The following is a 15,788-nucleotide window of genomic DNA, read 5'->3' on the forward strand; positions in this document are numbered from 1 at the left end:
TACATCTCTACCATCGTGTGCCAATTTTAACAATGTACTGTACCTCCCACTATTAGCGGAACAATAACGTTTGTTTACAGTCATTAAACAAAACAGTAAGAATGAACTTTCCATTGTTACTTATGTGCAAAATCATTTTCCATCTGTATGTTACAGAATGTTCCAAATAACCATTCTGGCTATAACCAACTTTGAACAAAGAGTTCTGCAGAAGCTGAATGAACAGTATGTTTTTCACAACTAACATCAGTCTAATTGTTATTATGTTTGATAACAGCATAATAATCACGCCATCTACCTTATTGTGTTTACATGACAATATAGTATATTAAAATACCATGATGTACAAACAACCATATGGACAATATATTGGGTTCGAGTATCATGTGTAGGTATGGAGATGTAATAGATTCGAGTAAAGAGTGATTTCAAAACTACGTTTAAATTTGTCAGTTTCAAAAATTTATATCTTAAGACTGTTATTAATGATCAATATAGAAGTCTATAATGTGATTATTGTTATTGTTTTCAAGTAAGCACAAACCTATCTGTGCTCTGCCCACCACGGGTATCGAAACTTAGATTTTAGTGTTATAAGTTCGCAGATATACTTGGGGTCAATGTGATTATTACGTTAGAATTTCTGATTAACATGAAAATTAAACATAGCTTCAGAGTTATAATTAATTATTTAAACACAAATTTAATAAATAAACCAACTGTATAAAAGTCACTGGTAGAAAGAAATCACTAGTTTATACTAAACATATTCATTTCATTGATTAACAAATTTCTTGGCACTTTTGCAACTTTTTTTTTTTTCAATTTATTTAATGGGCTGACATGGCCAAGCGCGTAAGGCGCGCGACTCGTAATCCGAGGGTCGCGGGTTCGCGCCCGCGTCGCGTTAAAACATGCTCGCCCTCCCAGCCGTGGGGGTGTAAAATGTGACGGTCAATCACACTATTCGTTGGTAAAAGAGTAGCCCAAGAGTTGGCGGTGGGTCGTGATGACTAGCTGCCTTCCCTCTAGTCTTACACTGCTAAATTAGGGACGGCTAGCACAGATAGCCCTCGAGTAGCTTTGTGCGAAATTCCAAAACAAACAAACAAACAATTTTTTTAAGCCAATAAAGATAAACATTATCCAAACGCCAAGTCATAAAACTTAACTTTTACCATTAATGACAGAAATAAATCATTTAAACGTTTATCTAAGGGAGATACATAAATCAAGTAACAGCACAAGTGTGAAATGTCATTGTTTCACTCATATGGAAAGACATAAAACTACATGTTCATACATCATGTTAGAATTTATATATAAATACACTGCTGGACAAATTCTTAAGGTCAATGAACATAAAGAAAACGCCCACCACGGGCATCGCAACCCGATTTTTAGGGTGTAAGTGCATACCACTGTGCATAATTCTAAACACACAAAAAACATAAAAAATATGCATTTTGCGTTGTTGGACTCAACCACTTATTTGAATAGAGCTTCTAAAGATGAAGATAAGGAAAGGGAAAAAAAAAGAAAAAACTTTTGTAGCATTTAAAGGTGAATTTTACAGAAAAAAAAGAAAACCTTGCAGTCAAAAGAACGACTCATGCTGATTAATTTTGCATTAATTTTTTATAAAACATATGTGCTAATAAATGAATGGCCCGGCATGGCCAAGCGTGTTAAGGCGTGCGACTCCTACTCTGAGGGTCGCGGGTTCGCATCCCCGTCGCGCCAAACATGATCGCCCTCCCAGCCGTGGAGGCGTTATAATGTAACTATCAATCCCACTATTCGTTGGTAAAAGAGTAGCCCAAGAGTTGTCGGTGGGTGGTGATGACTAGCTGCCTTCCCTCTAGTCTTACACTACTAAAGTAGGGACGGCTAGCATAGATAGCCCTCGAGTAGCTTTGTGCGAAATTCAAACAACAACAACAGCTAATAAAAGAAACATAGAACTTGGTGCAGAAAGAGCCCTTTCAGAGCGGCAATCCGAACGTTTTAGTTTTTACGTTTCCCCCTAGGAAAAGTACTGTGACGTAATAGTTGCCAAACATACCGCCAACGCCAGCGCGTTGAATGTAAATAAACATGGCCAGTGCATACGGAGAAACAGAGGCGGAGTCTGTTTTAACTTTGTGTTCTGAACAGTGTCGAGTAGCACCATATCAATTCGAACCTACTCTGAACGAACCTATAACAGTTACTTTTAACACTAGACAAGTTCTAGTGATGAGGACAGTTCCACGAGCGAGAGTAGCAGAACTGTGAGTGATACTGAATAAATAAGATTATATATTAAAACAACATGCTTTATGAGGTTTATGAGATTTACATTTAATATGACAATATCAAAGTACTGTATTAAGATTAATTTTATTATGATGAGTTATGGAAATATGTTATGGAGTTTATATGTGATTGTTTACAAATCTACAATGTTTTTTTGTTTTTTTAATACATAACATGTACTTGATTACTTCAACATGTTCAAGACATAGTCTTATTTCATTTTATCTTGAAATGTTAAATTTGAAAAATGGAATTCTTCAAACTTTTCCACATGTAAAAATGATACAAAAACATCTACAGAATGATCTACCAGCATTTAAACTTGGAATATACTCTATTTGGGATAGATTTGTCCACTGTCTAGACTAGTAAATCAAGGTTTCACTAACTTTCAGGTGCCACAAATGTGAAATGTGTATGTCTAGTTACATTCTTCAAAAACTTGTACTTTTTAAATTATTATATTATATTAGTTATTGTTTATTGCTTTATACTGCACAAATACCTTTAAGTTTGTTCTTTTCGTGATGGCAAGGGATGGCTTCAGAGGGGTGGAACCTGTACGCTGCAGGCTGAAATCAGTCTTCAGCTCTACACGAGGAAAAATGGTGGGGACGAGCCTGTCTACTGCCGATGTTTTTTCAGTCTCAACCTGCCTAGCTTGAAAACCACGGAATCAAAAACAGTGGGATCCGACACAAAACTATTACGTCATAGTTGTAAAAGTTGCCAAACACGCTTCGTTGCGCGCCGACCATTGTGTTCCTTTCAGTGCTGGTGTTTTATGTAAATCTATCGATGCTTCTTTCGGATTACATACTTTGTGAGACTATTTTTTGTCTTGATATTGCTACTTTATGTTTGTTTCATGATAACATGGTTTACTGCGTTGCTTATGTTGTAAAACGGTTCGGCATCGGGCAAAAGCTTCTTTTCGTTTCCGTACAAGGAGAAGGAACCGGCAAGGTGGCGACAGTAGATGCGGTTGGTCAATAGGAAGAACTGGACTCCTTCACACCATGCAAAGCTTTGTCAAGATCACTTTGGACGCTCATGTTTTGTGTCGGAAACAGCCAAACGAACGAAAGGAACTTGAGTTCGAAAACCCGCATATTTTGTTTCATTTTTTACTCAAAAACTAAAGTGTTTAAAAATATGGCAACCATACAGGAATTATACCTAACCAAAGTACAGTTTCTAGGGCAATTATTAAATTTGTTGAAAATTCGCCTTTAATAGGGAAAATGTGAACACTATGAAATTATCCTACATACTAGCTGGTCAAAAGTTTAAGACCAAATTGAAACGAAGCGTTAATCGGTAAACACGTAACGAAATTTAGTCATTTGTGTTCAAGCATTAGCGTTGTCAACATCTCCCACTGACATCTTCTGTGTTGCATTGGGTAAAAACATGACAAAGGCTAAAAAGTTGACAGAGTTTGAACGTGGCAGAATTGTCGAGCTGCAAAAGCAAGGTCTCTCTCAACGTGCTATCGCTGGTGAGATTGGGCGTAGTAAAACTGCTGTTGCAAATTTCTTAAAAGACCCTGAGGAATACGGAACGAGAACTTCAAGTGGTCGGCCCAAGATAATTTCGCCGGCGTTGAGCAGGAGGATTTGACGAATTGTCCGGCAAGACACCAGCCGATCGTCGAACCAGATTAAGGACCTTACGGACGCAGAATGCAGCTCAAGAACAATAAGACGGCATCTACGAAAGAAATGCTTTAAAATCATAAACGTCTTCAAAGGCCACGCCTCCTTCCACACCACGAAACAGCTCGGTTATAGTTTGCTGAGAAGCACCAAACATGGGACGCAGAAAAGTGGAAGAATGCTTTGTTCTCTGATGAGAAAAAATTTTGCCTAGATGGTCCAGATGGCTTCCAATGTTACTGGCACGATAAGGATATCACACCAGAGACATATTCTACACGACAGAGTGGAAGAGGTTCCATCATGACCTGGGGTGTTTTCTCCTTCCATAGAACAATGGAGCTTCAGGTTATACAGGGGCGACGAACAACAACTGGCTACATTGACATGTTGGAGAGAGCATCCTTATTGACTGAAGGCCCTCACTTGTGTGGAAATAACTGGATCTTCCAGCAGGGGAACGCTGCAATCCACAATTCCCGCAGGACAAAGGACTTTTTCATGGCGAATAACGTGATTCTTTTGGACCATCCAGCGTGTTCGCCCGAACTGAACCCCATTGAAAATGTTTGGGCGTGGATGGCAATGGAAGTCTATAGATATGGACGTCAATTCCAAACAGTGTTTGATCTTCGTGAGGCCATCTTCACCATTTGAAATAACATTCCAGCCAGCCTTCTGCAAACGCTTATATCGACCATTCCAAAGCGAATGTTTGCAGTTATTCACAATGACGGCCGTGCAACACACTACTGAGACCTCTTGTTGGGCATTTTCTACCCTGTTTAGGACTTCTTTTTGGTATGGTCTTAAACTTTTGACCAGCTAGTGTTTAGGCTCATTTCATAGTGTTCACATTTTCCCTATTAAATGCTAAAAAAGTTTTTTATTTTTTATTTTTCCTTTTCTTATTTTCATCTTTCGAAGCTCTACTCAAATAAGTGGTTGAGTCTAACAACGCAAAATGCATATTTTTTCTTTATGTTCATTGGCCTTAAGATTTTGGCCAGCAGTGTATGTACAATGTGAGAGTGTGTTGCTGAGTTACAAGGATTTACCTAATAGTTACATATCGGTTATCTCTTCATTTTTGCTAAATCTTCTTATACCTAATATTAGTCATCACATAATATTAACTGTGGAAAAATAACGCTTCAATGCAAGAAAAGTGATGGTACACAATCCAGGTATTTGAAAGAGTGCTTCCAAACATTTTCCTTTTGGGCTGCTGTTACAGAAATATAATTTTGTCAAAACGTTAGATTTGATAATTACACCCAAAGGACTACAAATGCAATACTACTTGCAAATAACAAAAACCAAAAACGTTCTATAAAAGTTTGAGAATTGAATCAACTGAAAATAATTCAGTCATGTGAAACCACTAAGTTGCACTTTGTGCTGTTCTAAAATTAATTAGATTTACTGAAACAAGTTTCTAATAGACAACTTATAAATTATAACGTCAATGTAAGATTGGATGTGTATATTCGGAAGGCCTCGCATGGCCAGGTGGGTTAAGGTGTTAAACTCGTAATCTGAGGGTCCCCGTTGCACCAAACATGCTCGTCCTTTTAGCTGTGGGGGCGTTATAATGTGACGGTCAATCCCACTATTCGTTGATAAAAGAGTTGGCGGTGGGTGGTGATGACTAGCCTTCCCTAAATGAGGGACTGTTAGCGCAGGTAGCCCTTGTGTAGATTTGCGCGAAATTCAAACAAACAAACAAGCGTATTTGAATTCATACAGACAGTACTATAATAACAATAATCCGTATTTATTTTCATTAGTATTAATATTATCTGATCCACAAGTTTATCAACTTATAATCACTCGATAACTTACTATAAAAATAAATAGCATTAGAATAAACATACCATTTTTCCATAGAAATAGGACCAAAGCAGTGATGTAATAGAAACAGCAAAATAACACACGTACAAAAAAATAAATAAATATTGTTTAAATAATCTTAAATAACAACAAAAATGTTGGAAACTTTAGAGAGAAAGAAAACTTTACCGAGAAGTAGTAATTTCACTTCCTTAGCTCGCTTTTCTTCTTCTTCTTGTAAGCTTTTGTCGATCTTTTTCGATCTCTGAGCAGCTTCCTTTTCGGCAACAGTACTCACGGTACATCCCATAATGTGTCTCAAGAACCTTGCAGTTTAAACCAATAGATGTTAACCACACGTGCTATATCAAAATATGGCAGGAGCTTAAAGTTGCCCCTTAAAATATTTGCGGGAAAATACAAGTGTTTCCCACTTGTATCATGAACATGTGTCCTTTCTTGTCGCCAAATGAAATTTGTTAAAGTTAAGTCAAGTATTCCATTTAAAAAATATGTGACAAACCAAGAAAAATATTAGAGTTGGAAAGCGCTTTGGAATAGCTTCTACTTCAAGAAACGTCAAGGTAGTGGCCAAATGCTGCTGCTACCGGATAAAATAAGCCTTTGTAACATCACATTCAAATACAACTGTGCAATGCTAACAATTTGAAAGCGTCCTCCAGTGGCCAAATTAATAACTGGTAAACTAACGAAAGTTTTGCCATTTATCAACACTGCTCTTACCCCAACTCTTCTGAAATTTTGTTTGAAAAATAAGTCCATAATAACTTATGTGTACATGATAGAATAATATATGCTTTTTATTGTGGCTATTAATGACAAGTTAGAGCTGTATTATAGTACATTTTTAAACAACAAGACAACTAACTCTTTCTGAACATTGTAATTAATTAAATAAAAAGTATTAGAAGTTATTAACGAACTCGTAGTCCGCGTCTATCACGAGGAACTACAAATAGGATTCAAAAAAGCAAACAGTGTACCAAATGTGTAATCTACTTACTTTAGATAATTCCGGATTACTTTAAAATTGGACTATATTTTTCTGCCGTTGTATTTTGTTGTAATTTATAAAATTGATGTTTCAAGATCTCTTAAAGGTTTTTTTTATTACTACAGTGTAAAAAGAACATAAAATCTCTCGTGTTTAAATTAAATTTTAAGAAATATTTCTCTATGTATTTCACTTGGTAACAAAGTTTTATTTATAAGATATATTTTACAATTTTATATGGGCAGTGAAAAGCAAAGAGTAACATATACCATTAACCTGTTCATTCGATCACAGGTAGTACAAGACATAATTGATACAAAATAATAAAGTTCATTCGTTTACAAGTTTTAATCTTCTCTGCTGATTGCTGCAAGTTAATCATATCTCCAGCATGTTAGTAGAAGTAGTCTGCTTAACTTTGACTGATATGAGAAATATTAGATTGCGCAGCTGATTTGTTGTTTAAACACACATTGCGTACATATAGTAACAACCTATTTGTAAGCCTAATTTTATCAGAATGACAACCTATTTTCTTGTACTTGACGTATACCTATTTTCTTTTGTTAAGTACACTTTTGAGCCACCATCTTAAGCGACACCTGCTGAGTGGTTAAGAAGAATATTATTCAGATTTAGATATAACCACTGTAACATAGAAGTGCAAACCAGAATAAAGACAACTGGTTATTAGAACTTGGCCCATTTTCAGTTATAATTTTACAATCCATAGACCAGCACTCTGGCCAATAGGCGAGATCATAAACATGTTTGTGTTCTTTAAAATTCTAGTCTGTATGTATCTGACTATGACTCTCATTGTGATAGGTTCATGTTGATATTAATATTTACAATAATGTTCTAAATGACTATTTTTTATATAATTAAGACACTAAAATACACAAATTTGTTATGATTAAAGTTATAAGGCTGTGTATTGAAAGTTTTAAGTCGTAAGGTTAGCTATAATTGATAATATAAAATTCTTACTATTTGGTATGAAGGGGTTGTTTTTGAATTTCGCGCAAAGCTACTCGAGGGCTATTTGCGCTAGTCGTCCCTAATTTAGCAGTGTAAGACTAGAGGGAAGGCAGCTAGTCATCACCACCCACCGACAACTCTTGGGCTACTCTTTTACCAGGAAATAGTGGGATTGACCGTCACATTATAAGGCCCCCACGGCTGAAAGGGCAAGCATGTTTGGTACGACGGAGATGCAAAACCGCGACCCTCAGATTAGGAATCGAACGCCTTAACTCACCTGGCCATGCCGGGCGCATCGTATGAAGGGATGGATTAAACGTACTTCGTTGTTTGATAAAGAATATTGTAGGCTGGTAAAATGCTAATCATACAGTCCTGGAATATGTTATTGTAATTTGTAGTTGGTGTTTTTTGCGTGTGCGATCTGCTGCATTAAATTAAATACTGATTAATTTCTGATAAATCTTTTAAGTGTGCTTTTTTTCAACTACGAATTTGGACTTATTCTACACCCACCCACCCTTTTTTTTGGGGGCACGGAAACATTTGCGAAATGCTTTTTTAAAAAGGAAATTTAGTTAGGCCAGATCGTGCGTTGTGCATGGAAGCCTTATTGTTACAAATTTAGATTTTATTCAAACTAGACTTAATTGTTAGATGAAATTACTCTAATTTTCGTTCTGCTTTCTAGTAGCAATACTAACTAATAAATCCGCTTTTACGCGTTTATTTTCTTAGTTGATACAGAACCATGTTTGCTAGTTTAACAATCGGTCACACAAAGTAGTTACTGTGGCAACTATCTTGAAATGTCTATCATGTAATAGGATTCAATGTCTGTGGGTCGTGTAACTCCTACTAAACTGTTGGTCGCACCGGCTTCTTAATAGTACCAAACGAATCATCTCTGTTCTGAGGTTTGCATAAAGATTTCGTTTTGTGTTTATTTTTCACTCCACCCTTTGAGGAACGCGAATATTTCGCGAAATCCCCTTCTTCTAAACTGCTGGACTCACCAACATCTAAGTGAAGCCAAAAAGAATCGTATTGGCTCAGAGATTTGCATAAGTGTAATTACTCAGGGAACCCGGATATTTTACGAAAACATTTTTAGGATAAATCCTCGAAAGTGAACCCCAAAGAAAATTTGGCATTGATTTACATTGTAGCACGTAAATATAGTGGTTCAAGCATTACGTTTGTATTACAGTGGCCCTATAAATACAGGCCGTAGACAAACGACTTCGCTAGTTATTGTTTTTAACCTCTAATGCCTATCCCTGATTCCAGTTCTTCTCATATAATCTCAATGGGTTTTTTTAAATAGTTGAAAGAGTTTCAAAGCTTTAATTTGTTAATGTGGTCGATAAGTGCCGGGTTACACTGGTTTTTAATTCTATGTTTATTTATATTAAATTTTATAATTTTTTAGTTCAAAATATGTTTTAAATGTGTTTTCAGGACTAATTAAATAGTAGGTTTGTGGTTAGAAAGACGTATAACCTACCTTCTTATGTTAAAAGTATGCTAAATTTAATTATTATGGTATACAATCTATCAAGTCCTCCCGATGGTATAGCGGTAAGTCTCGGACTTACAACGCTAAAATTTGGGGGCCAAATCCCCTAATGTAGCTTTGCTTTAAAATAAACAAACAAAACAATTTATCTGTGACGTACACAGTGGGAAGCGAAGTGAAGCCCTTGCCTTCCTCCTTTTAACTCCTAAAAGTACCCTTTTTCTCAGTCATAAAAAATGTCCACGACTACTAAAAGACACACCAGATTCCACAGCTGGTTTAGGGTGGATTAGTGAATTTGTGCTTGAAAACGAATGGCACACGGGGATTTCTAAATCATTACAGTATATATGATAATAATTGTGATATGCCATCAAGTGTTAATGCCCAATAATTCACTGTTCAGTTTTAGAATTCACAAGTCTTTTATAAGACCGATTAAATAAGAATGAACTAGGATATATTCTACGAGTACCAGAGGTAACATACAGTTCCTACAGTCCTTCCTCCCCCCCCCCAAAATAAAACCTTTAACTTACGATTTGATTTAAAGTTCGTGAAAACTACAAAATGATTATCTGCACTAGCTATCCCTTACTTAGTGGTGATAGAATAGAGAGAAAGCAGCTAGTAAATAGCATCCACCGCTAATTCTTGAGCTACTCTTTTTACTAATGAATAATTGGATTTATTATGACATTATAACGCTCTCGCAGGTGAAAGAGCGAGTGTTAGATGTACAAGACTGTTGATATATTTGTAACACCAGAGTATAATTGAGTTCGTATTGCGCGAGTGAGTTATTTCTTGAGGCCCGACATGGCCAAGCGTGATAAGGCGTGCGAGTCGTAATCTGAGGATCGCGGGTTCGCATCCCCGTCGCGCCAAACATGCTCGCCCTTTCAGCCGTGGGGGCGTTATAATGTGACGGTCAATCCCACTATTCGTTGATAAAAGAGTAGCCCAAGAGTTGGCGGTGGGTGGTGATGACTAGCTGCCTTCCCTCTAGTCTTACACTGCTAGATTAGGGACGGCTAGCACAGATAGCCCTCGAGTAGCTTTGTGCGAAATTCCAAAACAAACAAACAAACAAACTACGCAATTTATTCATATGCATGTCTAGCCGGTTTTGTTGTCGAACGCCTTACTCTCCTTAGCTGCCAAAGCCGATGACCATAGTGTACGTTTAGTGTACAGTTAACGACAGGTTCGGGCTGCTCGGATCCAGACGCTCTCCACATCATCCCCCTCCGCTCCCTTTAGTCTGAGCCTCGATTTTACAACAGGGCTAATTAGACCTGTGTTTGTGGCCCTCATTAATCCATGAAAGTTCAGATTATCACCGCTCTCTAATAAAGTGCTGGTGCTTTATGGTAAAAGAACAATATATTCTCTTATCATAGATAGTAAAAATATTGTATTTTCTTGTATAATTAGAACACAAAAGGAGCTATTTCAATGGCCTGAAGCCTCTACTCGAATTGTATTGCTAGTATTTGTTTAGGTGTTTTTATTTAATAGACGTGCTTGTAGACATTATATCACAACATGTTTGCCTTTTGATGAGATTTAACAGGAATATAATATATTTGTGATTGTTTAAGTATTTTTCGAGAAACTTGCAATTACTTGTGTTGTAACTCGCACACATTATTGTCCCAGCGATGCCCAGGTGGTCAGTCGGCTCGGTAGTCACTGTGAGGTTCGTGCGTTCGACCTAAATACATTGTACAGTTCAGTCCTACTTACATTTTGTTCTATCTCCGTTCGTTGTACGTTAGAGTTTTTCAATAAAGACTGTATTTTAGCCTGTTGAGTCATCTGGGAAACATATTCCAATCATGACAAGCAAGCGTCTGAAACTTTCCGATATTAGACAGTTCTGCAAGCCAGTTACTTGTACTACAAGTGACAATGTAGATAATCCAACAACCTTAAGCAAAAGAATAGAAACTTGCCATACAGAGGAAATACCATTTTCATCAGAGAACGAGCCTGAAAATGCTTGTGCAACTATTGCACATCATGAACCACCAAATAGTTGGGAAACAAGTTTGTGCAGTAATGAAAAATCTGACACTCCACAGATACAGGGTGGAAAGCCATATCATCCAGACGCACAACTTATACCACAACAGAAAGCAAAATTTCAAAATATCAACTTCCAGGGCAAGTGGTTTGATGAGTTCCCATGCTTGCACTTCGACAATCAGACTCAAAAAATCATATGCTTTCATTGTGCCAAGGAGGAAAATTGAGGCCTTTTTAGGGGGAAATTGGAGAGGCCAGTGGAGTATACCTTCATATCCACCGGTTTTTGCAACTGGAAAAAGGCACACCAGAAATTTAACGAACACCAATCCTCCTCTCAGCACAGATTCGCTATATCTCCAGAAGGTTCACTTGATGTAACTCCAGTGACTGTCCAGCTACATGATGGAAAAAAGAAGCAGCAGGAGGAATGCAAAAGAAGTCTAGCCAAAATATTCAGAAGTTTACGTTTCTTACTGCGTCAAGGTTTAGCATCACGTGGACATAATGATACGGAAGGGGAACTTCCTGCTGTTAATGAAGCTCCTGGAAGAGAAAGATCCTGAGTTGACGGCCTACTTGTGAAAGGAAACCACATTCACATCACCCTAGGCTCAAAATGAAATAATGGAGATGTTCAGCCATCAAATACTGAGGAACATACACACGAAGTGCAGCAAAGTAAAATCTTTGCATTAATGGTTGATGGCACTCAAGATGTTACAGGTGCCGAACAGGAAGCAATATGTGTACGATACGTAGATTAGAACCTTGACGTCCATGAGACATTTCTTGGTTTTTACAGTGTTTCCAATACAACTGGTGAAACAATATCCTCGACTATACTTGATGTACTGACTAGACTCAATTTACCACTGTCAGGATTAAGAGCACAAACTTATGATGGAGCCGCTAACATGAGTGGTGTGTACAGTGGATGCCAGGCAAAAATAAAAGAGAAACAACCGTCAGCTTTGTTTTTTCACTGCGGAGCACACAAGACTAATTTAATAATGCAACATGCGGTTGAACCTTGTGAATGTGTTCGAGATTCTATCCAGTTGGTACATGAACTTGGTGTCTTGCTTCAGAGGTCAGGCAAATACAAGACAATCTTTCAAAATAATATATCGTCAGACAGCCACAATGGTCCAATTAAATACATCCGCCCACTGTGTCCAACACGCTGGTTGTGCCGCCTATCTGCAGTTACATGTGCTAATGATCACTACAGTGACATTGTTGATTCTTTGTCTGAATTAGCAAATGAAAAATCAGATGTAGTAGTGAAAGCACGAGGTCTGCTGGACAGATTTGACAAAGGAAAGACAGTTTTAGGATTGTTGATGACTCAGCATCCATTAGCTGCATTAGAGGAACTAAACCGCGCTTTCCAAGCAAAATCATCAACAGTATCTGGCATGATTGAAGCATCTGCAATGACAGTTGAACAATTTCGGGTATTTCAAACAGAGGAAAATTACAACAAGATATTTGATGAAGCTGAGAAAAAGGTAACTTCCCTAGATCTGGTGTCTATCGAACTACCACGCATTCGCAGACCCCCCAGAAGGATCACAGGTGATGGCTCAGCAGACCATTCTGCAACAGCTAGAGATTACTACAGAAGCCAATATTTTGAATTTGTGGACACAGTCATAGAACATCTGACCACTAGATTCAATGCAGACAATAATGACTTGAGGCAATCTCTGGCACTTGAGAACATGATCACATCTGGCAAGATTGACAACTCGGTTATAATCTTCTATCGAGAAATCTCTGCACAACGGCTCGAGTTTCAGTTGCCCATGTTCAAAGAAACAACAAAAGCAGTATCTCTGAAAGGTGCGAAGGATGCTTACTGTAAAATGCATTAAAACCAAGCCAGCAGATGTTTAGTGAAGTGTTTCTTCTCATGAAAAATTTGCTTGTATGTCCAGTATCTAGCTGCGAATGTGAACGCAGCTTTTCTCTATCAAGACGGTTGAAGACGTGGTTAAGGCCAACTATGTCTCAGTGCCGCCTCAACCATATGGCAGTTTGTCACACTCACAAAGATGAGGTCGACAAGATAAATATAGAAGAGCTTATGAAAGAATTCATAAACAAATCATCACAAAGGAGGTCTACGTTTGGGAACATGTAGACTAGAGGACTAAATGAATTTTACTTCAATGAAAAGTATGAGTAATTATGTGCTACATTGTATTGATGTATAATTTTCAAGAGTTCGCAAAGACATTTTAATTATTTTTATCAAACAATATGAACAGTTTTTCAGTAGGTATAAACTTATCAAGGGCTAATTTTTTAATATTTAAAAACGTAATTCATGCAATGAAAGTTATTAGTAACCTTATCAAGTATAATGGCCATCTTTTATACTGTGCAGTGTGAAGAAATAAATTCATGTGGCAGTTAATTTGTGACACATTTGTCTTTATTCTATTAACATTTTGGAAACCGTTCACAACACCTCACTTATACAAACCTACATGGAAACCTTGAAGTATCGTGGCAACAAGATTACTCTGTGAGTGCATGTTCACAGATTTCACGTTCACGTGATCAGAGATTACCAATTTGTAAATTGAACAGTCCACATAAGTGGTTGCAAAAACCATCCTCCCATCGGGTGTAAAAATCTAAGCCCCTGTATATGACCAAATAATTGCAAGTTAGAAAAAGTAAAAGTGGATATAATTGTGGTGATAAACTGTATAACGAATATTTGTATACACGTAGACTTGTTTTGAATATGTTATTTTAAAATACGTGAATTATATCCTGCCCGTTTATTGTTGAAATTTATCATCAAAAAGTCACTGTCGCCTACTGTAAAAAATTCTGCACACACATCCATACCTAGAAACCTGACAGCGAGCATATTTAGTGTGACATCGATGCGAACTCGATGTCTTAAAATTATGAGTCGAACACCCTAACCAAGAAGCCATGCTTTATGATGCTTAAAAATATTCCTTTTTTCGTCAATGCCCTTTGCATGTTAGATCATTTTCATGTCATTTTTGTTACAACACAATAAAATTGATGATAATCGTTGACAAATTTTTATACCACATTCTGTAATTGTTTGAATTAATATTCACACTTTAAAAAGAAACTGTGGAACTAATTTTTAATAGTATTGTAGGAGAAGGCAGCAGTGTAACAAGTTTTGTATTTGTGGCAGTGTTTAAAATGTTATATGCATATTTATCTGTAAGAAGTAGTATTGTACACTTTAGAACAGCGTGAGCTAGCCACATTATCTTCAGGTTATTGGTCAATGTGGATGAACTGGCTCAAACTTGATGTCATGCGATACGCCTGACAGAAAAAATAATTTTCTTTTTAAATATTAATATTTGTCAATCACCTTTACGTATCGCCAAAAATACGTCTTTAATACATATACTTTTTTTGTTATTTTATTACTACCTATGACCTTGGGAAAGATCCCCAGGTTCATATTCTGTTTTATGGTAACCGTGATCTATGGACCCAATACTGGTAAAGATTACACCACGAACTCAGTTTTCTTATATTTAAACATCCTTTCCGTCTATTATTAGTATCGTTTTTTCTTATCTCCAAACGCTTCGTCTGTTTCCCATTTTCATCTAGTAACTTTTCTTTTGTGCAAGTAACTTAAAAGAAGTCGAAACTAAAATTATAAATCACTTTCTTTAAGTTTTCTATCTCAATAACATGAATGGCCTTTCATTAAACAAATTTCAAGAAACTCAAAAAGAAACCCACCGTCAGGAACGAATACTTTTTCTGGGAAATGTCACAGATAAAGTTGAATTAGGGTTACGATTGCATACATTCATTATGGATTTTTTTATTGACTTTGAACACTCCGCAGGCAAAATGTTTTGGATTCGGGACAATTAGTACAAAAATAATTATATTTAGTAAGTCCGAGATAATGTAACTTACAAACGCTTTGTCAAAAATAATCGTTATTCGGTATTTGAATACAAATTTTGAGTAATTTGGCAGTTCTAAAGGATAGGTAACTAATAGTAACTTTAATAAACAAATAAAATGTTCATCATAATCAAGTGAAGAGGACAGTCCGCAGAAAAATTTTATATAAATTATCCATCTTAATTCGCATGACCGAGTTATTTTGAATGTATTTCCTGATATAGCTTAAATCAGTGTTTCCCAAAGCTACTGCTCCCTGGTAGATCTTTCAAATATTTCACCACGCCTCGCTTACATTGGTTACTCTTACGGGTTTGTCTAGCTTTCTTAGTATGCAACAAAAGCTATGGGTTCTAAACACAGCAACGTTAAACGTCAGAGAAAAACTTGGCAAATTGTGAAAGAGAGGACGTGGCAATAGGGGAATAATTTTCTATTTTATTGTTTCTTGGAATTAAACGAATAAGATTGAAGAATATCAAAATTGGGCTTCGCCTGATCGAAGACGACA

At 36.8% G+C, this 15,788-nt stretch overlaps 1 protein-coding gene across 4 annotated transcripts in view; it reads right to left on the reverse strand.

The window, feature by feature from the left end:
* The window catches only part of LOC143239150 (guanine nucleotide-binding protein G(i) subunit alpha-like), a 40,167-nt gene extending 33,761 nt beyond the window's left edge, over positions 1 to 6,406 (reverse strand). For 2 of the 4 annotated variants that reach the window (XM_076480001.1, XM_076479999.1), the window contains exon 1: positions 5,979 to 6,406. Coding sequence is in view for 2 of the 4 variants with exons in the window: in XM_076479998.1 (XP_076336113.1) it covers positions 5,979 to 6,099 (121 nt within the window). In the remaining 2 variants the exon portion in view is untranslated. The remainder of the gene's footprint in view (positions 1 to 5,978) is intronic. The other 2 variants (XM_076479998.1, XM_076479997.1) reach the window with 2 other exon arrangements.
* Positions 6,407 to 15,788: the final 9,382 nt, after the last annotated feature.

This window comes from Tachypleus tridentatus, chromosome 13 (genome assembly GCF_004210375.1).
Source record: "Tachypleus tridentatus isolate NWPU-2018 chromosome 13, ASM421037v1, whole genome shotgun sequence".
Taxonomy (NCBI): Eukaryota; Metazoa; Arthropoda; class Merostomata; order Xiphosura; family Limulidae; genus Tachypleus; species Tachypleus tridentatus.